General features: G+C 46.4%; 1 protein-coding gene across 1 annotated transcript; it reads left to right on the top strand.

Annotated features, from left to right (window-relative positions):
• Window positions 1-4,724: 4,724 nt before the first annotated feature.
• On the top strand, window positions 4,725-24,806 carry TSPAN18 (tetraspanin 18; the record flags this gene model as incomplete). Its single annotated transcript, XM_077463272.1, is given in 6 exon segments — window positions 4,725-4,796; window positions 17,371-17,565; window positions 19,737-19,811; window positions 21,455-21,553; window positions 22,574-22,744; window positions 24,650-24,806. Coding segments are annotated over 6 exon segments (708 nt in total). The 5' UTR covers window positions 4,725-4,733.
• Window positions 24,807-24,909: the final 103 nt, after the last annotated feature.

Genomic DNA, 24,909 nt, shown 5'->3' with positions numbered 1-24,909 from the left:
TGCCCCTTCATTGGTGTCATTGGGCCCCATTGTTGGTGTGAATGGGAGAAATTGTGCCCCATCATTGGTGTAAGTGAGGAGAATTGTGCCCCATTGTTGGTATCAGTGGATAAAATAGTGCCCGAAGGGCTGGATAAAAGGCAGAAAAGGGCTGCATCTGGCCCCAGGGCCGCAGTTTGGAGAACACTGATCTAAGGGATCAGAAATGCTCTTATCCAAGATTCACAAAACTTGAAAAGATATGAGCTTCCTGCGCTGTGCAAACAGGGCATCCTATTGAAATGAATGGACCTTCCTATGCGCAGTACATGGTGAGAATTCAGCCTAAAAACCGTAATCTGCAGGTGGCGGGGAACAAGTTTTACCAAACAGTTTACTGGGGAATGTTTATTTTATTGCGCTCAGTGGGGGGAGATTTACTAAAAAATGGAGAATGGACTCGCAGAGAGAGAGAGGAGCTCACACCTAGGGTGTCACCAGGGCAGGAAGTGAGGTTAATTAAACCTAGCGGGGACACAAAACCTGGCAAAGCATCCACCACTTCCAGAACCTGCTCATGGCTGGAGCTCCTCTTTAATCTGATTCTCAAGAACAGCACTTTATTTAGAAGCCCCGACCAATCATTATATACAGGTTGTGTGTAAAACGTTTCATTGTAGCTCTTGTTTACACCGTGATTGGAGTGTAGCACACGGATACGTTATTAGCGCGCCGGGAGCACTTCAGAAATGTAGGAGTGAGTTTTTAATGGAAGGACGTGATTAGCGGATCAATCAGCGGGGGTCAGAGTTCTACTTACTTTGATTGGACTGACGTCTTCATCCTACTGCGCCTCTCACCGCGCTGACCCGCGCCTACCCGCCAATCAGCCGCATCAAGGACTCCGCGGCGGCTCACGTCTCTACCAGACAGATAATGGGCTTGATTCGGTTAAACTGTGATTAAGAGTCGTTCAACGAACGGCAAATTTCAAGTCGCCGACCTTTCAACGTCGGAAACCTGCGATAAGCGGAAAAGGTGCAACCTCAACTGGAGCAATTTAGCTGCTAAAATCTCTTAGAAGCTTTAACATGTTCATGTCATTTCAAAAGTAATTTTCAAAGTTTTTAATTCTTTTTTAAATACTACCTGGTGATCCTGCCATGAAGAGCACTTCCTGTTTAGGGTGACAAAGCTTTGTCTCTATCTCACAATTTACTGTCCTTAAGACTTTAGGGGAGCCGGAATGTGGCTATCGGGAGTAAACAATCGCCCATCATTGGTATCAGTGGGGGGAATAGTGCCCCATCGTTGGTGTCATTGGGAAGAATCTTGCCCCATCATTGATGTCATTGGGAGAAATTGTGCCCCATCATTGGGAGAAATTGTGTCCCAGCATTGGTGTCACCGTGCCCCATTGTTGGTGTCATTGGTAGTAGCTGTACCCCATTGTTGGTGTCATTAGGAGGATTTGTGCCCCATCATTGGTGTCACTGGGAGAAATTGTGCCGTATCATTGGTATCAATGGAAGGAATAGTGCCCCATTGTTGGTATCATTGGGAGGAATTGTGCTCCATCATTGGGCCCCATTGTTAGTGTCATTGGTAGGAGCTGTGCCCCATCATTGGTGTCATTGGGAGGAATTGTGTCCCATCATTGGTATCAATGGGAAGAATTGTGCCCCGTCATTGGTGTCATTGGAAGGAATTGTGCCCCAGCATTGGTATCACTGGGCCCCATTGTTAGTGTCATTTGTAGGAGCTGTGCTCCATTGTTGGTGTCATTAGGAAGAATTGTGCCCCATCATTGGTGTCATTGGGAGAAATTGTGCCCCATTGGTATCAATGGAAGGAATAGTGCCCCATCATTGGTGTCATTGGGAGGAATTGTGCCCCAGCATTGATATCATTGGGCCCCATTGTTGGAGTCATTGGTAGGAGCTGGGCCCCATCATTGGTGTCATTGGGAAGAATTGTGCTCCATCATTGGTGTCATTGGGCCCCATTGTTAGTGTCATTGGTAGGAGCTGTGCCCCATCATTGGTGTCATTGGGAGGAATTGTGTCCCATCATTGGTATCAATGGGAAGAATTGTGCCCCGTCATTGGTGTCATTGGAAGGAATTGTGCCCCAGCATTGGTATCACTGGGCCCCATTGTTAGTGTCATTTGTAGGAGCTGTGCTCCATTGTTGGTGTCATTAGGAAGAATTGTGCCCCATCATTGGTGTCATTGGGAGAAATTGTGCCCCATTGGTATCAATGGAAGGAATAGTGCCCCATCATTGGTGTCATTGGGAGGAATTGTGCCCCAGCATTGATATCATTGGGCCCCATTGTTGGAGTCATTGGTAGGAGCTGGGCCCCATCATTGGTGTCATTGGGAAGAATTGTGCTCCATCATTGGTGTCATTGGGCCCCATTGTTAGTGTCATTGGTAGGAGCTGTGCCCCATCATTGGTGTCATTGGGAGGAATTGTGTCCCATCATTGGTATCAATGGGAAGAATTGTGCCCCGTCATTGGAAGGAATTGTGCCCCGTCATTGGAAGGAATTGTGCCCCAGCATTGGTATCACTGGGCCCCATTGTTAGTGTCATTGGTAGGAGCTGTGCTCCATTGTTGGTGTCATTAGGAAGAATTGTGCTCCATCATTGGTGTCATTGGGAGAAATTGTGCCCCATTGGTATCAATGGAAGGAATAGTGCCCCATCATTGGTGTCATTGGGAGGAATTGTGCCCCAGCATTGATATCATTGGGCCCCATTGTTGGAGTCATTGGTAGGAGCTGGGCCCCATCATTGGTGTCATTGGGAAGAATTGTGCTCCATCATTGGTGTCATTGGGCCCCATTGTTAGTGTCATTGGTAGGAGCTGTGCCCCATCATTGGTGTCATTGGGAGGAATTGTGTCCCATTATTGGTATCAATGGGAAGAATTGTGCCCCGTCATTGGAAGGAATTGTGCCCCAGCATTGGTATCACTGGGCCCCATTGTTAGTGTCACTGGTAGGAGCTGTGCTCCATTGTTGGTGTCATTGGGAAGAATTGTGCCCCAGCATTGATATCATTGGGCCCCATTGTTGGTGTCATTGGTAGGAGCTGGGCCCCATCATTGGGAGGAATTGTGCCCCAATTGTGATGATTTTGTGAATTGTGATGATGTCACAGCTACTTTTACAAGGTAATAGCTGGGTGTGTTAAAGGCATTTGGTGCACAGAGTGGATTTTATGTCCTTTGAGGCTATTGAGGAAAAAAAATGAATGTTTTTGTCTTCAGAATTTGGCTTCAACCACTTGCCGACCGCCTAACTATTAATGTACATAATTACTTTGGCGTTAAATACTGGGGTTAGGGCAGCAGCTAAGTGTCATAACCCTGTTTTTTTTTTTTTTTTCGTAATTTTTTTGTGTATTTTTTTGTTAGACAGTTGGTTTTAAGATAAAAGTGATTTCAGCAGCGGATTTGCCATGGGATCACTTTTCTAGGTAGTTTCCGAGCTTACCGGAGCCGTCGGTAACCCGGATCTGATCTGGCGCGGCCGATGGCTAGGCATTTTAATGTGGCGCATTAAAATTATATATATATATATATATATATATAATTTTTTTTTTTATATATTTTGCATTTAATTTTTTTATTTGTACACTGTCCCTATATTTTTTTTTTTTATTACTTTTATTCCTATTACAAAGAATGTAAACATCCCCTGTAATAGAAATAAGCAGGGCAGGTCTTCTTTATTGAGAGATCTGGGGTCAAAAAGACCTCCGATCTCTCATTTACCTTTTTAAAAGCAAAAAAAAAAAAAAAGAGAAGAGATCTGGGGCCCTTTTGACCCCAGATCTCTCAATAAAGAGGACCTGTCCTGCTTATTTCTATTACAGGGGATGTTTACGTTTTTTGTAATAGGAATAAAAGTGATAAAAACAAATTATAAAAAAATGAAAAGCAAAATAAATAATAAAAAAAAATAAAAAAAAAATTAAAGCGCCCCATCCCTGTGTAACAATGTGGATATTTGCCAGTACACCACGGATCAACAGGTAGCGTCCAAACTATTTTTTTTTTTTTATTGAAGCATGATTACATCACAGAGCAGGTAGTGCAACGTTTCGGAGTCACACAGGACCCCTTCATCAAGCCATACCCATGTAAGTCACTCCCACATATGTAAATGGTGTTTAAACCACATGTGAGGTATCACCGAGATCGTTAGACCGATAGCAATAATTAGCACTAGACCTCCTCTGTAACTCTAAACAGGTAACCTGCAAAAAAAATTTAAAGCGTTGCCTATGGAGATTTTTAAAGTACAGTCATTTTAAAGCATGACATGTTTTTGGTATCTATTTATTCATCTTTGACATTATACCAAAGAAATTGGACTAACTTTACTCTTATTTTTTTTTTTTATTATTAATTAAAGTGTATTTGTTCCCCAAAAATTGCATTTGAAAGATCGTTGCACAAATACAGTGCGACATAAAATATTATTATTATTACAACAAAATTGCAATGACCGCCATTTTATTCTCTAGGGTCTCTGCTAAAAATGGCATAATGTTTGGGAGTTCCACGCAATTTTCTAGCAAAAAAATATTTTTTACTTGTAAACAACAAATGTCAGAAGAAGGCCTGGTCTTTTTTTTACATTTTCTACAAAGTGAAAAAATGAGCTTTTCAATGCAGAAGTTACATTGGAATGACTGTTAACTTCCCATTTTTTCTTTTCTGTCAACAGGAGGACGACCGACATGGAGGGTGATAGCTTAAGCTGTGTGAAATACCTCATGTTCATCTTTAACTTTTTTATATTTGTAAGTATTTAGGGTTTTTTTTTTTTACCATTTTTTTTTTCTTTTACCATGTTTCAGAATAAATGACTGTTTTGTGTGAATTTAAAGCCCAGCCTGTTGCATTTAAAAAAAAAAAAAAAAAAAATTAAGGGGGCGCTGTAGATGCTGAAAAAAAAAAATCCTGCTGCTGTGCTCACCTCCTCTCCATTGCTGTCCATTGGCGTAATTGTTTATCACCACTAGATGTCCTCAGTCTTCCAAGTTGAATAACCCCTAGCATCATGGATAGACTTGTTTCTTTTTTCAACCAGATTAACTATGTAAGGCCCCTTTCACACTTATACGACCTGAAAGTCGTGCGACTTTCCTGCGACTTGAAGCAACACCTGTGTAATTTTGAGACCTCTGGACCTCAAGTCACATCAAAGTCAGACCAGAGTAGTGCAGGAATTTATTTGAAGTCGCTACGACTTTGGGGGGGGGGGAGAGGGGTGGTGATTTATGTGGTGCAGCTTTTTTTTTTTTTTTTGTGGGCTGGGCAGTGGGGTTGTGTAACTTACCAGTGCCCGTTAATGCTGACCACTTACCTCCCTGACCTACATGCACTTACCTGCCTGACCTACATAACCCTCCATTTCTCTTCCTCATCTCTCCCATGACCCATCTTCATGCCACCATGAGCGTTCCTCATCCCCTATGCCCAATCTTTATTCCCCATGACTTGTCCCCATCCCCCCCATGATTATCCCCACTATGACTGCCTTTCTCCCCCAAGTGACCCATCCTCACCATCTTATTAATGGGTCCAGTGGGCTGGGCGGTGGGGTTGTGTGACTTACCAATGCCCATCAATGCTGACCACTTACCTGCCTGACCTACATACACTGACCTACATACACTTACCTGCCCATCCTACATACACTGACCTACCTGACCTACATACACTGACCTGCCTGACCTACATACACTGACCTGCCTGACCTACATACCCTGACCTACATACACTGACCTGCCCGATCTACATACACTGACCTACATACACTGACCTGCCTGACCTACATACACTGACCTGCCTGACCTACATACACTGACCTGCCTGACCTACATACACTGACCTGCCTGACCTACATACACTGACCTGCCTGACCTACATACACTGACCTGCCTGACCTACATACACTGACCTACCTGACCTACATACACTGACCTACCTGACCTACATACACTTACACTTACTTGCCTGACCTACATACACTGACCTACATACACTGACCTGCCTGACCTACATACACTGACCTGCCTGACCTACATACACTGACCTACCTGACCTACATAGAAAAAAGGAAAAATAAGGACCATGATGACCACGCCACCACCTCCATCCTTAGAATATGCAAAAGAAAAGGATAGAGCACCCTGGGACTTTAAAATGAGTAGTGATGGACGAACTTCCGACGGGACGTTTCGCGAACGCGAAATGCGAACGGACCCAAACGTTCGCGAAACCGACCGTTCGCCGCGGGCCCCATTGACTTCAATGGGAGGCGAACTTTGCAAACCTTCATGTCGAATTTGCGGCCACGTGGTAATTATTAGGGGGTAAAACGTAGTCCCACCATCTGGACAATGACATAATACATGTATGAGGTGAATTTGGGATCGATAACTACAAGCATTTTTATTTTATTTGGGAAATTGTTCTAACAATTCAGGACTATGGAGCTAATGAAGGCAATGGAGGAGAGGGAAGGTCAGGGACCAGGGTAGGCAAAGAAGAGGGTGCAGGAGATGATCACCAGCAGCGTGACATACCGGAATGACACATGCACCGTGATAGAGGCATCTGACAGCAGCACCGTAATACAGAGCACTGACAGCAGCACCGTGACATACAGCGCTGACAGCAGCACCGTGACATACAGCGCTGACAGCAGCACCGTGACATACAGCGCTGACAGCAGCACCGTGACATACAGCGCTGACAGCAGCACCGTGACATACAGCGCTGACAGCAGCACCGTGACATACAGCGCTGACAGCAGCACCGTGACATACAGCGCTGACAGCAGCACCGTGACATACAGCGCTGACAGCAGCACCGTGACATACAGCGCTGACAGCAGCACCGTGACATACAGCGCTGACAGCAGCACCGTGACATACAGCGCTGACAGCAGCACCGTGACATACAGCACTGACAGCAGCACCGTAAGCAGCCCCAGGAGGAAGTCAGCACAGCACAGGGATGGTGTGATCCCCTCATAATAAGAACCCCCAGGAGGAAGTCAGCACAGCACAGGGATAGTGTGATCCCTTCATAATAAGAACCCCCAGGAGGAAGTCAGCACAGCACAGGGATATCATAAGCAGCCCCAGTAGAAATATGACACCGCTCAACCTCTTCAAAGAGGAGGGTAGGGGCATATAGTACGGTGTGCTTTTTTGGGTCAAGGAAGTGAGCCAAATGAATTAAGAAGGTCTGTGTGCTTGATTAAAAAAATAGTTTATAGACATATACATGGTCTACTGGTCACATGTGTTGAATTCCTCCGAGATCCATGCCTCATTCATTTTTAGAAATGTGAGGTAGTTAACACTGTGGTGAGCTAGGCGAGTACGCTTATCGGTCACAATCCCCCCTGCTGCGCTGAACGTCCTTTCGGACAGGACACTGGATGAGGGGCAAGCCAACAGTTCGATTGCAAATTGGGCAAGCTCTGGCCAGAGGTCAAGCCTGCCCACCCAGTAGTCTAGGGGTTCATCACTCCTCAGAGCGTCCACATCGGCCGTTAACCCAATGTAGTCGGACACCTGACGGTCTAGGCGTTCCCTGATGCTGGATCCGGATGACACCTGTCGATGGGTCGGCTGAAAGAATGACCTCATATCCGAAGTCACCAACACATCTTCAAACCGGCCTCTTCTTGCAGGCGCTGTTGGATTGGTACCCGCAAATCCTTCTCTGGGAGTGGGAATTGCTCCTCTGCCAGCGCACGCAAAAGCAGAATGCAGCATTTCTCGAAGCAAGGCCTGGAAGTGCTGCATTCTGACAGCCCTCTGCGACGGCGGTAACATTTCCGCCATTTTGTGTTTGTACCGGGGGTCTAAGTACGTTGCCACCCAGTACTGGTCCTTGACCCTCATGCTTTTTATACGGGGGTCCCTATTAAAACACTGGAGCATGAAGGCCCCCATTTGCACTAAAGTGGAAGCGGTGTGGTGGCCTGGCTCCTGCTCATCATCCAGGATAATGTCGTCCTCTTCATTCTCCTCTCCCCATCCTCGCACAACAGGGATCCCAGAAAGGTTTAAAGCATGCTCTTCTTGCTCCTGCTCATCCGCCCCGGCACCATCCTCCTCTGACTCCTCATCAGACTCCTGTTGTTGACTTGTCTCAGATAGAGTAGCCCCCCCTGGGAATTCATCCAGCATTGCGACTTCCTCATCTTCCCGCTCCTGCTCCTCCACAGCCTGATCAATGACACGACGCAATGCACGCTCCAGAAAGAAGGCATAAGGTACCATGTCACTGATGGCGCCATGGCTGCGACTGACCAGTTTGGTGATCTCCTCAAATGGCCGCAGAAGTCTGCATGTGTCGCGCATGAGCAGCCACTGGCGCGGTGAAAAAAAACCCAGCTCCCCAGAACCGTTTCTTTCGCAGAGTTCATACAGGTAGACGTTAACTGCACGTTTCTGCTGGAGCAGCCTATCAAGCATATAGAAGGTTGAGTTCCATCGCGTCGGGCAATCGCAAATAAGACGTCTGACCGGCAGATGGTGTCGCCGCTGAATGTCAGCAAGGCGAGCCATGGCCGTGTAAGATCTTCTGAAATGGGCCGAGATTTTCCTTGCCTGCCGCAAGATGTCCTGGACCCCAGGGTATTTGACAAGGAATCGCTGCACGACCAAGTTTAAGACGTGTGCCATGCACGGCACGTGCGTGATTTTGCCCTGTTTCAATGCGCTAAGCAGATTGGCACCGTTGTCACACACCACTTTACCAACTGTCAAATTGAGCGGTGTTAGCCACTCATCTGCCTGTGAACGCAAAGCTGAAAGGAGTGCCGGGCCAGTGTGGCTCTTTGCTTCCAGGCACAACAGACGCAGCACGGCATGGCAACGTCTCACCTGGCATGTGGAATAGGTTCTGGGGAGCTTGGGCGGTGCAGTGGAAGAGACGCTAGCAGCGGAAAAGGAGGAGGCAGCTGAGGAGGAGAGGGAGGAGGATGGAGTAGGAGGAGGAGAAGAAGAGTCAGGCCTGCATGCAATCCGTGGCGGTAAAACCAAATCTACACGGGTGCCACGGGTTACATGCTTGACGGCCGTCAGAAGGTTCACCCAGTGGGCAGTAAAACTGATATACCTTCCCTGCCCGTGTTTGCTAGACCACGTGTCTGTGGTCAGATGTATCTTGGCACCGACACTGTGTGCCAGAGATACATTCACTTGCCGCTGAACATGGCCATATAGCTCTGGGATGCCCTTCTCTGAGAAATACTTCCTTCCTGGGACCTTCCATTGTGGTGTTCCAATGGCCACAAATTTGCGAAAGGCCTCCGAGTCCACCAGTTTATATGGCAGTAGTTGGCGGGCTATGAGTTCTGACAAGCCAGCCGCCAACCGTTGGGCAAGAGGGTTATCCGGCATCATCATTTTTTTACGCTCAAACATTAGGCCCACGGAAGCCTGCCTTTTTGCAGAAAAATGTGAGCTTGGCGTGATGGAAGGTGGAGTGGAGGACAATTGTGAGGAGAGAGGAGAAGGAGAAGTAGAAGACGAGGCTGGACGGTGAGAGCCTGCAGTGTGGCTTTGTGTGTTCCGTTGCTCCCACTGGGCTCGGTGATGGCTGCTCATGTGCCTTCTTAAGGCGGTCGTCCCTAGGTGAGTATTGGGCTTACCGCGACTAACGCGTTGACTGCAAAGATTGCAGATGGCAACGCTATTGTCAGCAGCGGACACGTTAAAAAAAGCCCACACTGCGGAGCCATGTGCCGGTGTCCTGGGAGCGCCAGATGTGACCGTACATGGTCGATGACTCGCTCCTGATACATTTGCAGTCTGCTTTGTCCCTGCTGTGCAATGTAAGTCATTGCTGCTTCTCCTCCCTATCTGCTGGTCCATATCTCCCTCTGAACTCCCCTCCTCTTCCTCTCTTGTGGGCACCCACGTGACATCACTAGACACGTCATCATCAACGTCACCTTCCCCACCGCTATAAGTAGAGATCTCGGAGTAGGCAGCAACACCGGGGACCAACCTCCTCCTTGGGCTGATCTGGGTACTGGCGTCAGACTGCTGAGTAGCGCTTGTTGCTACCTCCTCTTCCTGATCCAATACCAAGAGTGGCTGCGCATCAGAAATGTCCTCTTGATATGGATCGGAAAATAATTCCAGTGACTCAAGCGGAAGGTATGTGGTGGTGGTGGTGGTGGTCGTGTTGTTGGTGGTAGTGTCTTTGGGGGTGCACATAGCAGAGAGTGAAGAAGAGGGTGCAGATCGAGAGGATGAGGAGGGTGCAGAAGAGTAAGGCTGAGCGAGCCACTCAACCAAGTCTGGTGCATCCTTTAAAGTAATTGAACGCACCTTCTGCAACTTCCCACTTTGGCTCAAGCCTGTTGCTCCTGCCCTACCCCTACCACCCCTGCGGAAGGGCCTGCCTCTTCCTCTGCATGTCATTTTTTAAATGACCCTGTGACAAAACTCTTAGTCCCTATACCGCTGAAGGACTGCTGCAGTATAGGTGAGCGGTCAGCAGTGGTGCACGTCAACCCTATCTATTGTGGACCTATAGCGGTCCTTACAGAACAGCAGACTGTACCGCACTCAAGCCTATGTACCGTAGCACCCTATACCAAGTTACCAGTCCTTATAAGAACTTTTGTGGACCAAGCAGGTTGTGTATTAGTGTTTAGCAGACTGTACGTCAGTCCCTATACCGCTGAAGGACTGCTGCAGTATAGGGCAGCGGTCAGCAGTGGTGCACGTCAACCCTATCTATTGTGGACCGATAGCGGTCCTTACAGAACAGCAGACTGTATCGCACTCAAGCCTATGTACCGTAGCACCCTATACCAAGTTACCAGTCCTTATAAGAACTTTTGTGGACCAAGCAGGTTGTGTATTAGTGTTTAGCAGACTGTACGTCAGTCCCTATACCGCTGAAGGACTGCTGCAGTATAGGGCAGCGGTCAGCAGTGGTGCACGTCAACCCTATCTATTGTGGACCGATAGCGGTCCTTACAGAACAGCAGACTGTATCGCACTCAAGCCTATGTACCGTAGCACCCTATACCAAGTTACCAGTCCTTATAAGAACTTTTGTGGACCAAGCAGGTTGTGTATTAGTGTTTAGCAGACTGTACGTCAGTCCCTATACCGCTGAAGGACTGCTGCAGTATAGGGCAGCGGTCAGCAGTGGTGCACGTCAACCCTATCTATTGTGGACCGATAGCGGTCCTTACAGAACAGCAGACTGTACCGCACTCAAGCCTATGTACCGTAGCACCCTATACCAAGTTACCAGTCCTTATAAGAACTTTTGTGGACCAAGCAGGTTGTGTATTAGTGTTTAGCAGACTGTACGTCAGTCCCTATACCGCTGAAGGACTGCTGCAGTATAGGGCAGCGGTCAGCAGTGGTGCACGTCAACCCTATCTATTGTGGACCGATAGCGGTCCTTACAGAACAGCAGACTGTACCGCACTCAAGCCTATGTACCGTAGCACCCTATACCAAGTTACCAGTCCTTATAAGAACTTTTGTGGAACAAGCAGGTTGTGTGTTAGTGATTAGCAGACTGTACGTCAGTCCCTATACCGCTGAAGGACTGCTGCAGTATAGGGCAGCGGTCAGCAGTGGTGCACGTCAACCCTATCTATTGTGGACCGATAGCGGTCCTTACAGAACAGCAGACTGTACCGCACTCAAGCCTATGTACCGTAGCACCCTATACCAAGTTACCAGTCCTTATAAGAACTTTTGTGGAACAAGTGAGTTGTGAATGTTTAGCAGACTGCAGCAGAAGGGCAGCAGTCAAGTATAATATCCTTTCTATATTTGGAAGAAAGAATATTATACATGTACAAGCCTATTACTGTACCACTGATACCAGTCCTGAAAAGAACCTTTGTGGAACTAATAATAACAGCAAGTCTTTAAAATTACCCTCACTGCCTGACAACACTGCTTCCTTCCTGTCCCTATACAAATTGGCAAAAAAAGAGAACGATTAGTGGTTACTGGAACAGCTCTTTTGTGGACCTTGATAGTAACAGCTAATGATGATGATGATGATGATGATGATGAAAGACTAATCTGGCTGTCCCTGTAGCATACACCGTCCTTTCCCTTTCTCTAAACTAACAAAAGACACTCAGGCTGCTGCAAGAATCAGCAGCACAGCAAACCTATCAACACCTAACACCTATACCAGTCCTGAAAAGAACTTTTGTGTACCAAATAGCTAGTGGTTTATCTCTCCCTACTCCACACAGGAACCTGTCCCTATCTTAACAGAAGAAAGAATGTAAAATGGCCACCGGATCGGGTGTATTTATAGGTTAGGGGGAATGTACAAGTGTCCATGTGCTGTCATGTCTCAATTGGCTGTCCTGTATCACATGATAAACGTGTCACCAAAGGTTAAAGTTCTTGTATACATTAAACACGTAAGTCCGCCGCGGCGAACGACGGAAAAAGGCGTTCGAACGTGCGGACCGCGAATGTCGGAAATTCGCCGCGAAACGACCGCCGGGCGAACCGTTCGGCCATCACTAAAAATGAGGTGGGAGAGAGTAGGCAATGTTCACACGGAAATATATACAATTTTTAATTTATTAATTACATAATGCTGTGTAACCAATTGGGAACAACAATAAATGTGCGTTACCCGGCATAGTGGCCAAGTTAAGAGCAGTGGTAAAAACAAATATCAATTCACTACATTCCAAATACATCCATGAGATAATAAAATTCATCATAAATAAATAGATCAATTGATATATGTACACATACCGTATTTATCGGCGTATAACACGCACTGGCGTATAACACGCACCCCAAGTTTAGGAGGGAATTTTAAGGAAAAAAACTTTTAGGAGGGAAATTTAAGGAAAAAAAATTACATTTAAACGCCCATCAATGCAGCCTTATCAGTGTCCATCTGCAGCCTTGTCGGTGTCATTTGCAGCCTTGTCATGCAGCCTGTCCATAATTGCAGCCTTGTGCATCGTTGTCCCCTCAGTGATGTCAGCTTTTATTTTTAAAAATGGTGCAGCCGAGATGTCCTGTGTATCTTGGCGGCGCCCGGTAGTTCTCAGCAGCTTTCGGCCGCTCTCAGCCCTTCTCGGCGGTTTTTCGACCGCCAAGAAGGGCCGAAGGTGGCCGAAAGCCGCGAGAAGGGCCAAAAGCGTCTGAAAGCCGCCCAGAGCCCAGAAATCTATCACAAATCGCGGAGGATCAGCGTATAACATGCACCCGCAATTTTCCCCTGATTTTAAGGGGAAAAAAGTGCATGTTATACGCCGATAAATACGGTAATCTGAGGTAGAAGGTTATACATACACATATGGAACAATATATGAACCACAATGCACATAACATAAATACCCAACAAAATAAACACAGGAAAGCATTAATGATGTCCAGACGGGGAAATACCCAGCAGTGTAAATGTATCAAGAGCATCGGTGTTACCCTACGCGTTTCGCAGTCTTTTGCTCGCTCTTCAGGGGCAGGTGCATATTTGTCTTGTCTGGAACAAAAATGAAATGAAATATAATGAAATGAATGGGTATATGTTGGTGAGAGCAAAGGGGAAAACAAAAAAATCTAGTAATTGGCAAGGGAGGTCCACAAATCAGAGACCTCATACTCACCAAGCCACTGGGCTGGGTCACTGACCATTGTTGTCATGGTGGTGGCAATAAGTGTCCTGCTCGGGAGCTGAGGGGGCACAGGTGAATGAATACACACCTGGATGAGCGGCACTGGCTGGAAAGGGCGTTCGGTCAAAGAGGTCTAAGATGTAGCCAAAAATATGTCTAGAATAAATATTAGTATATAAATTAATTAAATTAAAAGACCCTATGGTGTTTCACAACTATCTATATGTATAGAGATAGTTAATTTGAGAGGTATAAGGTATACATGTCCAATAAAAGTGTCAGAGTGATAACATTTGGAAGGCTATAGGGGGAGACAGACAAAAAAAAAAATATATATATATATATATATAAAGGTAAATGAAAATAAACCAATTATAGTAGTGTGGGGGGAATACAACCAACCACACAGTAAATATAAGTATGAATAAGTCAGAGTATTGCCTTAATGTGTTTAAACATCCCCGAACAACAGTAAAAGCCTCCCATACCTGTGACCGCTATGCAGACCAACAAGCCTCAAATACAAACCAAGCCAAGCCGATCAGCCAAATATACTCACGGTGGCCCCAGACGCCCTGCCCCCAGCGTCGTCAATAACATCAGCCGTCTAGCCGGAGGTGTACGCACAGGGCAGAACACTAATCCTCTCTCCAGGAGATTGCACACAGCCCACAACTGCGAAGTCAACAGTCGTCACCCCCATCGGTGTGGGCGTGGAGAACATTTCGCCAAAATGTAGGTGGCCGCGCCCATCCCAAAGGGCAGGCGAGGACAGCAGGAGGTCAAGAAAACCTCCCTATTGCATAACGCAGCCCCCCTAGCCGGGCAACAGAAAACCCCCACCAAGGCATAAAACGGAGAGGAACCAGGACATCCCAGGGTAACCCCCCAAAAAAAGACATAAATCAAAAAAGGCTCAGTTAGAGATGGTAATGTGTGGATGTAGAATGGGAACAATAGCCTGACCTACATAAACACACTGTCTGACCTACCTCAGCTTAGCTGTGGTGTGCCATCACAGCTTCAGAGAGAAGCCGAGGAGGAGAGGGGAGCTGGGATGTAGCGCTCCCGTTTCCGGAGCCTGCAGTGACGTCACGTCACTCACATGTCCCGCGGTCCTGGCGTTGGCGCTGCAGGCTTCAGAAGGCAGGACCTGCTACGGCACTCGGCCACTTTCAGCCGTAATCACAATCAGAACAGTCGCGACGCTCGGGGCTAACAATAGAATGCAGCATTCAATAGACTCAGGCTTTTTGGGGTCCCCTCCCGACGCCCCTGAATGTGCTAAAAAATCCATGTCACATGACCAGCCTGGAAGTACAAGGGGAGTGAAGAACACTGCTGGTGTTGGGGGGGGGGGGAGGCTTGTGGTTGAACGAGGAATGAAGCCACTATTGTAATATGTACCCGAGTTATTATTATTTTTTTTTTACATGCCTTTCAAATCCTTGCATGCTGTTCCATATTTTGTTCATTGCATTTCATATATACTTGTAAAAGCTGCAGAGAATTAGTATTAGGGAAGGGGCTTGGATGCTTTTAGCAGTTTGTTGTCTCTGCTTTCTTCAGTCAGGTCCATAAATATTGGGACATTGACACAATTCTAATCTTTTTGGCTCTATACACCACCACAGTGTATTTGAAATGAAACAAACAAAATGTTTTTTAACTGAAGACTTTCAGCTTTAATTTGAGGATATTTACATTCAAATCAGGTGAACGGTGTAGGAATTACAACCATTTGTATATATGCCTCCCAAAAGCGGGACCAAAAGTATTGGGACAATTGGCTGCTCAGCTGTTCCATGGCCAGGTGTGTGTTATTCCCTCATTATCCCATTTACAAGGAGCAGATAAAAGGTCCAGAGTTAATTTCAAGTGTGCTATTTGCATTTGGAATCTGTTGCTGTCAACTCTCAATATGAGATCCAAAGAGCTGTCACTATCAGTGAAGCAAGCCATCATTAAGCTGAAAAACAAAACAAACCCATCAGAGAGATAGCAAAAATATTAGGTGTGGCCAAATCAACTGGAACATCCTTAAAAAGAAAGACCGCACCGGTGAGCTCAGCAACACCAAAAGACCTGGAAGACCACGGAAAACAACTGTGGTGGATGACTGAAGAATTCTTTCCTTGGTGAAGAAAACACCCTTCACCCTTCCAACCAGTCCTCACCCCCTATGAACGGTCTTCCTTCTCCATGAGTGGTCTACATCCCTCCATGACCCATCATTATCCCCACCATGACCGGTGCTCACCCCCCAGTAACCCATCCTCATCTGCTTATGAGTGGTCTTCATCCCTCCATGACCTATCCACATCCCCTGGTGACCTTCACCCCCCCCCCCCCCCCATGATTTGTCCTTATTCCCCTGCGAGTGGTCCTCATCCTTCCCTTAACCCATCCTCAACCCCCACCCATGACTGGTCTTGATTCCACTGTAAGCATTACTCATCTCCTATGACCAGTTCTCACCCCTCCATTACTCTTCCCCATCTCTCCCATGACCCATCTTCATGCCACCATGAGCGTTCCTCATGACTTGTCACTTGTGGTGCAGCTTTTTTTTTTTTTTGTGGGCTGGGCGGTGGGGTTGTGTGACTTACCAGTGCCTGTTAATGCTGACCACTTACCTCCCTGACCTACATGCACTTACCTGCCTGACCTACATAACCCTCCATTACTCTTCCTCATCTCTCCCATGACCCATCTTCATGCCACCATGAGCGTTCCTCATCCCCTATGCCCAATCTTTATTCCCCATGACTTGTCCCCATCCCCCCATCATTATCCCCACTATGACTGGCTTTCTCCCCCAAGTGACCCATCCTCACCAACTTATTAATGAGCCCAGTGGCAGCTGGTGGTATATTTTTTGGGGGGGCTTCAGCAAACAATACCCCCATTGTAATCCAATGCGTCCCCATGACCTGTTCACATCCCTTGGTGGCCTGTCTTCATCTCATCAGTGGTCCTAATTTTTCCACAACTTGTCCTCATCACCCCATGACTTGTCCTCATATTTTGCCATTATCTATCTTTATCCGGAATGAGTGATTCTCTTTTCATGACCCGGTCTCATTCCACCTGTGACTGGTCTTCATTCCCCTGTGAGTGTTCCTCCTCTCCTGTGACCAATTCTCATCCCCCATTACTCATCCTCATCTCCCCATGAGTGGGCCTCATCCTCCTCATGACCCATCTTTATCCCCCCATGAATGGTCCTCATTCCCATAACCCACCCTAATCTCCATTCCCTCATTCTCATCCCCTTACCCTACGACCGATCCTCAGTCCCCATGACTTGTCCCCATACCCCCCCCCTCCCCCCAATGGCCTGTCTGTATCCCCTATGAGTGGTCCTTATCCCCATGACCCAGCCTCTTTCCCCATGACCCGTTCTCATCCCTCCCCCCATGAGCATTCCTCATCCCCCAATGACCCATCTTAACCTCTCCCTATGACCCATCCTCATCTCCCTTACTTAGCTTGTTCTCATTCCCCCATGAGGGTACCTCATCCTCTATGACCAGTCTTCATCCTATGGCCTATCTGGGTGGAAGCAGAGACCCGAATGGTGGGCACAACAGCGTGCGGATAGCTCTGTAAAAAGTAAATTAGACAAAGCATGTAGAGTGACCCATTTAGCAGCTTTCTTATCTTTTTTCTGTGTTAACACATCTCCCACCCTTACTTCCTCTCAGCTCGGTGGAACGTTCCTGCTCGGACTCGGGGTTTGGGTAATCGTTGACCCCACCGGTTTCCGGGAAATCATAGCTGCAAACCCCCTGATGTTCATGGGTGCCTACCTGGTCCTGGCCATGGGGGCCATGTTGTTTCTTCTAGGCTTCCTGGGCTGCTGTGGAGCCATCCGTGAGAACAAGTGCCTTCTGCTGTTTGTAAGTAGCTGTTATAATATTTATAAACAAAAGACTCTCCGCACACTTCAAGACAATAGGGCTGGGTGTACATGGTGCGGAATTTGAACCGTTATTGGGCAGGCTAAAAATAGGGTTCAACCAGCCTGCCGGATTCTTTTATCACTAGTGGCTGCTATAGCTGCTAGCGATGATCATTGTCTTCTCCCGGTGGGGATGGCTTTGCCCTGCCCGCCAGGAGAAGACAATAGCGGATTCCCCTGTCAGCACTGTCTGTAATGATGGGTGATACGAGCAAATTTCTTTCCTGCAACCCGCGGCTCCATTCACGCTTGTGCGACTTTGCAGTCCATGTATTTGAAAGCAAGCAGTTAAAATCTGTGCGACTTGGGGCATTTTCACACTGATCTGTGGGGAAAACGCACAAATTCGTATTTGTTGCAATGTTACCGCATGTGCAGTGCGGACGTTAAAGGACACGTGACTCAAAAACCGCAAACAAAAATGCATTGCAGGCGTGTTTTTGCCACGGTTTTACAGTGTTTTTCATTGCCTCCCCAACCATGCTGCAAGCAGGGTTTTTTTCCATCAAAACGTATCTCAGCGTGAACACATTCATTGATTTTAAAGGGATAGCTTTTCCAGACCACCCAGCCCCCCATGTTGAGGGTATGTGGCCTGGTACGGTTCAGGAGGGGGCTTTCCTGTCCCGCCCCCCCCCCATTTTGGACCTGCCAGGCTACATGCTCTGATAAGGGTCTGGTATGGATTTTGGGGGGAGGGACCCCACTCCATTTTTTTTTTCATTTTGGTGTGGGGTTCCCACTTAAAATCCATACCAGACCCAAAGAGCTTAGTATGGACTGGGAGGGGGGACCCTGAGACGGTTTTAAACATTTTTCTATTGCCGGTGTTCTGACAGATACAGTCCGCCTATCGAAAAGCATCCGCTCTGAACTGCGCGGGAGCAGCACTTGCACAGTACGGAGCACAAGGAGATTCGGAAAATCTCCGAAGATGAACGGCGCCTGCGCCGTGAGTCCAGGTGCAAGCCCCACCATCCAAGTGGACATAGGGCCGCACATATTAGAGGGCCCCTCGCGGGCTCGCCCGCCGCGCTTCAGGCACAGCCTCTCTTCGCTCGGCTCTTTTTATTCTAACTCTTTGTCTACTTGGATGGTGGGGCTTGAACCTGGACTCTTGGTGCAGGCGCCTTTCATCTGCAGATATTTTCGGAATCTGCTTGTCCTATGTACAGCGGACACTATTTGACATGACACCGGCATTCTTTATCTTTACATTCATATGTCAGTGAAGAAGCCCGCTGACAGATGACGACTCATGGTTGTTAAGCACACAGGCGGCCGGCTTCCCGACCTGCTGCTTAACAACCAGCTATTTCTTGACACAGAATTCAAATCGGTTGATCGTTTTTTTGACCGATCCAAATTCTTATTGTTCTGAAAAGTTGGCATTTGTTAGAAAACTAATAAACAAAACTACTATTTAATTCGGACATTCAGATACATCTGAATTTCAGAATAACCAAACAACGAATTGCACGTGTAATAGAAATGATATAAGAGGACCCTACCTTTCTTATAGGGTGCTTTATAGACCCGTGATGCAGCACGAGATGACTTGTAAAGTCTTAGCCCTTGTACACACGGTCGGAGAATCCGTCGGAATGTGTCCTATCGGACCGTGTTGTCAGATAATCCGACTGTGTGTGGTATGCATCGGACTGATTCCGTTGGAATATCCGTCTGACCCAATTTTCCAACTTGTTGGAAATATTTCCCGACCAACTGGTTCGATCGGACATACTCCGATCATGTGTAGAGAATTTTGATTGGACAAAGTGCCACGCATGCTCAGATCAAATTCCTACATCAAAGCTATTGGCTACTAGTCTGAATGTAGTCCCATCGTAACGAAATTACGTCATCACGTTCTGAAAGATCGGATTTTTCGACAACTTAGTCCGACCGTGTGTATGCAACAGTTTCGGACAAGATCCGACGGACAAAATCCGACGGATTTGGTTGTCGAAATCTCCGACTGTGTGTACAGGGGCTTAGATCTACGACTACATATGTATATAAGAACAGATCATCCACATATCATGTTCTGAAGACTCATTGACCCAACGGAGTGCTAATGATTATGAATGTCTCTGCTTTCTCTTCCAGTTCTTCATGTTCATTCTGGTTATATTCCTGGCAGAACTCTCTGCTGCTATATTGGCGTTCCTGTTCAGGGAGAATGTAAGTGTCCCAGAGCCGTACTGATCAGAATCTGGTGGTGTCTGTTGGCCGGCAAGATTCAGAACCTGTGTGTGTGTGTGTGTTCTATCAGACACCCTTGTCAAATTAGGACCTACGGCTTCACACAGCCACTGCGTCCCCCATAGAGGAACAGGCAGCTCCAGCCCACACAAACCTCTCATTCACTCTTTATGAGCCAGAGAACCTGTGTGAATGAGCCCTTGATTATGTGTTTATTTTTTTTACAGTTTTATTTATTTTTTTAAATACTTTATATACTACTTATTAAAAATTCCACACATTCATAAGCCTTAAATACAATAAATCAAGACAAAGAATATAAGTATCTACTACTATAGTATATACTACCAGAAAAAAAAAAACCTGTAAGAAAAAAAAGTATTACTTTATATATATATATATATATATATATATATATATATATATATATATATATATATATATATAATTATAAAATTATACATATATTTATTTATTTATTTACTGGAACCGAACCCCTGCAGCTCTCGCATGCAGCAGCTGAAAGCAGCAGGAGGTAGAAGGAAAAGCTGCCTTTCAGCTGCTGCAGGGGGAGCTACAGGGGTTTGGTTCCAATCAATACCACCCCACCGCTCCTCCTGGTTCCCCTCTTTCCTTATGCTTGTCAGCTGCCTGAGCCCAATACAGGGGGACTGGTGGTACCCCATTATCCAATGAAATTAAGTATGCTCTCATGCTGGATGGTTAGAAGACTTTGTACGCTGTTATGCCCCGTACACACACACGAGCGTAATTTCCGTCGGAAAAACCTTGGATGGTTTTTTGCGACGGAATTCCGCTCAAGCTTGGCTTGCATACACACGGTCACACAAAAGTTCACTGAACTTTCGACTGTCAAGAACGTGGTGACCTACAACACTACGACGAGCCGAGGAAAATTTAAGTTCAATGCTTCCGAGCATGCGTCAAATAGTTTTTGAGCATGCGTAGGAATTTTGTGTGTCGGAATTGCTACAGACGATTGGAATTTCCAATCTGAGCTTTTTCTGTCGGAAAAATGGAGAACCTGCTCTCAATCTTTTGCTGGCGGAAATTCCGCCAGCAAAAGTCCAATGGAGCACACACATGGTCGGAATTTCCTACCAAAAGCTCACATCGGACTTTTGCTGGCGGAATCGTGTGTACGGGGCATTAGACTAGTGACTGAGAACATAGATATGCTCTTCATTAGATGGTTGGAATATATATGCTCTTACACCTAGCCAACGAGAAGAGGTATATGTTCTCACACCAGGCACTAAGAAGAAATCTCTGCTGATGTGTATGTATACTGAGCATAGGCCCCGGCTTATCTGTACAATGGTATGGAGAAGGGTTGGCCTTCAGAGTATAGGAAGTAACATCAGGCCGGCATTGTATATTGGATTTCGGGAATGGAAGCGTCATTATTTGTATTGACTATAAGGCAGGATGGAGATTGAATGGCATGAGGGCGAGTGGATTCTGTTGCCAAAAAAAAAATAAAAATTCTAATCCAAAGTTAGTGGTGTGTCATATCATGCAGTGTGGCCCCTGGCCCCTCCAGTCCTCCCGGGGAAGTCTGGATCTTGGACAGGTTCTGATCTCCAAATTTTTCTCTGCAGCTCACCAGAGACTTCTTCACCAAGGAGCTGAAGAAACATTACCAGGGGAACAACAGTACGGACATCTTCACCTCCACCTGGAACTCCGTCATGGTCACTGTGAGTTTACTGACCATCTGCTCTACTTTGCCTTCACCTCTAGTTCACTGCAACCCTGGGGGGAGCATGCGTTGTAGGAAAAGCAGAACGTTACTTATTATGAACTTTACAAATTGAGAAACATATTTAATATTTATTTATAGAAAATGTTCTTTAATGTTTTTAATAAACATTTACTACAGGAGGGCTCCATGAGAGCCTGTTAGCAGACCATGGTGGGCTTCAATATGCCTTGCAGCATAGTATGAGACTAACCTACAGGGCCGGATTAAGAGCATCATGTGCTTGGTGCTGAGGATTTTGGTGGACCTTTTTACTGGACACCCTTCTGTGTTTAGAAGGGCCTTTGTTGGCATGCGCTCAAACTCCAAAGTGCTCATGCCAACTAGGGAAGCCTGGCATTTGACTTGCCAGGATGGTGTAAGGGCCGTGCATTGGTGTGCACTCTGTTCTGAAAGAGTGCAGCCAGATAGGCCTAACGCTATGGAAGCCCCAGAATTCTGCAAGAGCCCTGCACTGGCGTGCCCCAGGCTTCCATTAGGACTGCTCATCATCAATCCCACCACCCTGCCCAGGGGTGCATATGGAATGCAGGGCCCATCAGGGGAGAACTCTGTTGGCCCATTGCTTTTCATGAGCAGTGTGTTCTTTTTGGGTGCCTGGGCCTATATTAAGGCAGGGGCCTGGAGCTGCAGCTCCAATAGCCCCTATGTTAATCCAGCCCTGCTAACCTAAGGCCTCATGCGTATCTATGCATGCACCTGTGCGAAGGGCTGTCTTTGCCTGTATGGGACGTACAGGTGTTGCACAATCCTAATATGATTTTTAGGGCAACTCAGCTGTCTAGGTAAGGGGTGGGAGTAAAGTTCTTCTTTAACTTCAGCCAGGCGAGTAAAGGAGGGATTCTAAATGGCTGCTCTGGGTACTCCATTTTGCACTTATTGAATAAGCCTGTGTATGCATTGATCGCGCTCCTCCATCTTTTTCAGTGACCCCCCCTCTGTTTCTCTTCTCTTACAGTTTGAATGCTGTGGCGTGAATGGCCCTGAAGATTTCGGGGAAACTTTGCACTTTAGGGCCCACTCTTACAATGCGGTGCCTGAAGCTTGCTGCAGGAGGAACGTGCTAAGAAGAGAGGCGGAGATCCTGAGCAAGGCAGAGTGCATGTCGAGTATCGACCTGAACAGACAGGTAAAGACCATTCACAGTGATAATGTATTCCTTACCTCCTATGGTAAAAAGACCAAATCTAATTAGTGTGCTGCACAGAATAAAACTGACCCGTGTATTAGCAAGCAATGTCAGCAGGCATGCATGAGGTGCTGTGTACCTCTTGCTATAGATCAGGAGTAGGAAACATGGAGCCTTCCAGCTGTTGCAGAACTACAAGTCCCATCATGCCTTTGGGAGTAATTGTAACTGCCAGCCTTGCAATGCATCATGGGAAATGTAGTTCCACAACAGCTGGAGGGCCCCAAGTTGCCTACCCCTACTATAGATAGACTGAGCATTATTCAGATCAGGGGTCTCCAAATTTTCTGAATAAAAGGGCCAGTTTACTGTGCTTCAGAATTTAGGGGGGGGGGGCAGACTGTTCCCAGTGGGAGTAAACAATGCCCCATCTTTGGTATGAGAGGTAGAAATAGTTTCCCATTGTTGGTGTCAGTGGTAGGAATTTTGCCCCATCATTGGAGTGTCAGTGGGAAGAATAGTGCCCCATTGTTGGTGTCAGTTGGAAGAATAGTGCCCCATAGTTGGTGTCAGTGGGAGGAATAGTGCCCCATCTTTGGTGTCATTGGGAGGAATAGTGCCCTATTGTTGGTATCAGTGCCAGGAATTATGCCTCTAGAGCCAGATAAGACAGGCAAAGGTCCGCATTCAGCCCCACAGTTTGGAGACTACTAATTTAGATCACACACATATATATATATGTGTGTGTGTGTGTGTGTGTGTGTGTGTGTGTGTGTAAAAAGTTGCTGTATGACTGCTTCAAACAATCACAGAGCTCTCACAAATCATTGTAATTTGTGTAAATAGTTATACTTTCTATGCTCATCAGCTCCATCTGGTGGCCATAGTGTGTGATAAATGTAATCGCAAATATTTGATCTTTTTTGCTTTATATATTTCGAGCCTTTGATGAATTTGGTCCCATTTCCTTGTTTGCAGCACACACAGCATTCTCTTCATTCTTCCACTGACTCAGAAAACAGTCTAGGGGTTCTTTTTAGGGTTTTTATTGGGAATGATGAACTTGGGTAGGGAGCATGGTAAACCTGAGGAACTGTAAAACTGAACAACCGAGGACGCCTTATTCTCTGAAGTTGCGCAGTGCAGCCACTGTCCCACAGGATCTCTATGCTGTTGGTGACCTGTACTCCTTCCAGACCCCACATGATCCTTGGACAAGCCTAGCTGGGACCTTAGTGCCTTCCTTAAGTCATTCTCTAGGATCGTGCAACAGAGGTCTCCTCCTGCAGGACTGGACCCAGGAACACAGCACTGACTGCCCAGGCATCATACTATTTATATCTCCCCTCCCCACCTTCTGGGCACACCTTCCCAGGTATTGGCTGTAGTTCCATAAATATTTAGACTGCCTGTTTGGCCCTCCCGCCTCTATACTTCTAGAAGACAAGGGGAAGTGATAGAACAGCAGCCTGTGAGACACTGAGCAGCCCTAGATAATCAACTCCTGCCCCACTGATTACAGTGGAGCCAACTAAAATTACATAGCAGCCTGGTCCAAACTAGGAGGGTGTTACATATAGTTAAAAAAATATAAAAATAAACCATTGACTTCCAAAATAAAGTTCTACCTGTCTCAAAAATATTCATTTGGTTACAGTGTTGTATGATGGAGTAATTGTCAGTCAAACTATCAGCTATCCGGTAATAACTAGACCATTTGCTAGAATCTGCATATTCAGTCAGTATGCTGAAAAGGTTAATAACCAAAGCCAGACTTAATACAGGACATGCTGCAACGACCCAGTTATAACCTTTCCTCATGCCAAACAAATCTCACACGAACCAGGGATGATTGGTGACGTTTCTTGTACACTTTGTGATTTTTTTTTTTTTTTTCCCTTCTAGGGCTGCTATTCCACATTACTCAACTCCTTGGAGCCTTATGTATACATTGCTGGAGCATTGACCATCGGAGTCCTGGCTGTTGAGGTGAGAGCTTTAGCATCATAAAAACTAGGGTTGTACCAAGACCACTTTTTTAAGACAGAGTACAAGTACCGATACTTTTTTATTTTTTATTTTTGAAGTATTCGCCGATACAGATACTTTTTTTTAATGTCGTATGACAGTAGTATTTTTACAATACTTTATTTTTTTTATTATTT

Source organism: Lithobates pipiens, unplaced genomic scaffold (genome assembly GCF_037356315.1).
Source record: "Lithobates pipiens isolate NorthernLeopardFrog02 unplaced genomic scaffold, aLitPip1_a1.2 Scaffold_10, whole genome shotgun sequence".
NCBI lineage: Eukaryota > Metazoa > Chordata > Amphibia > Anura > Ranidae > Lithobates > Lithobates pipiens.
The sequence above is the reverse complement of the archived record's forward strand: the minus strand, read 5'-3'. Positions and strand labels throughout refer to the sequence as shown.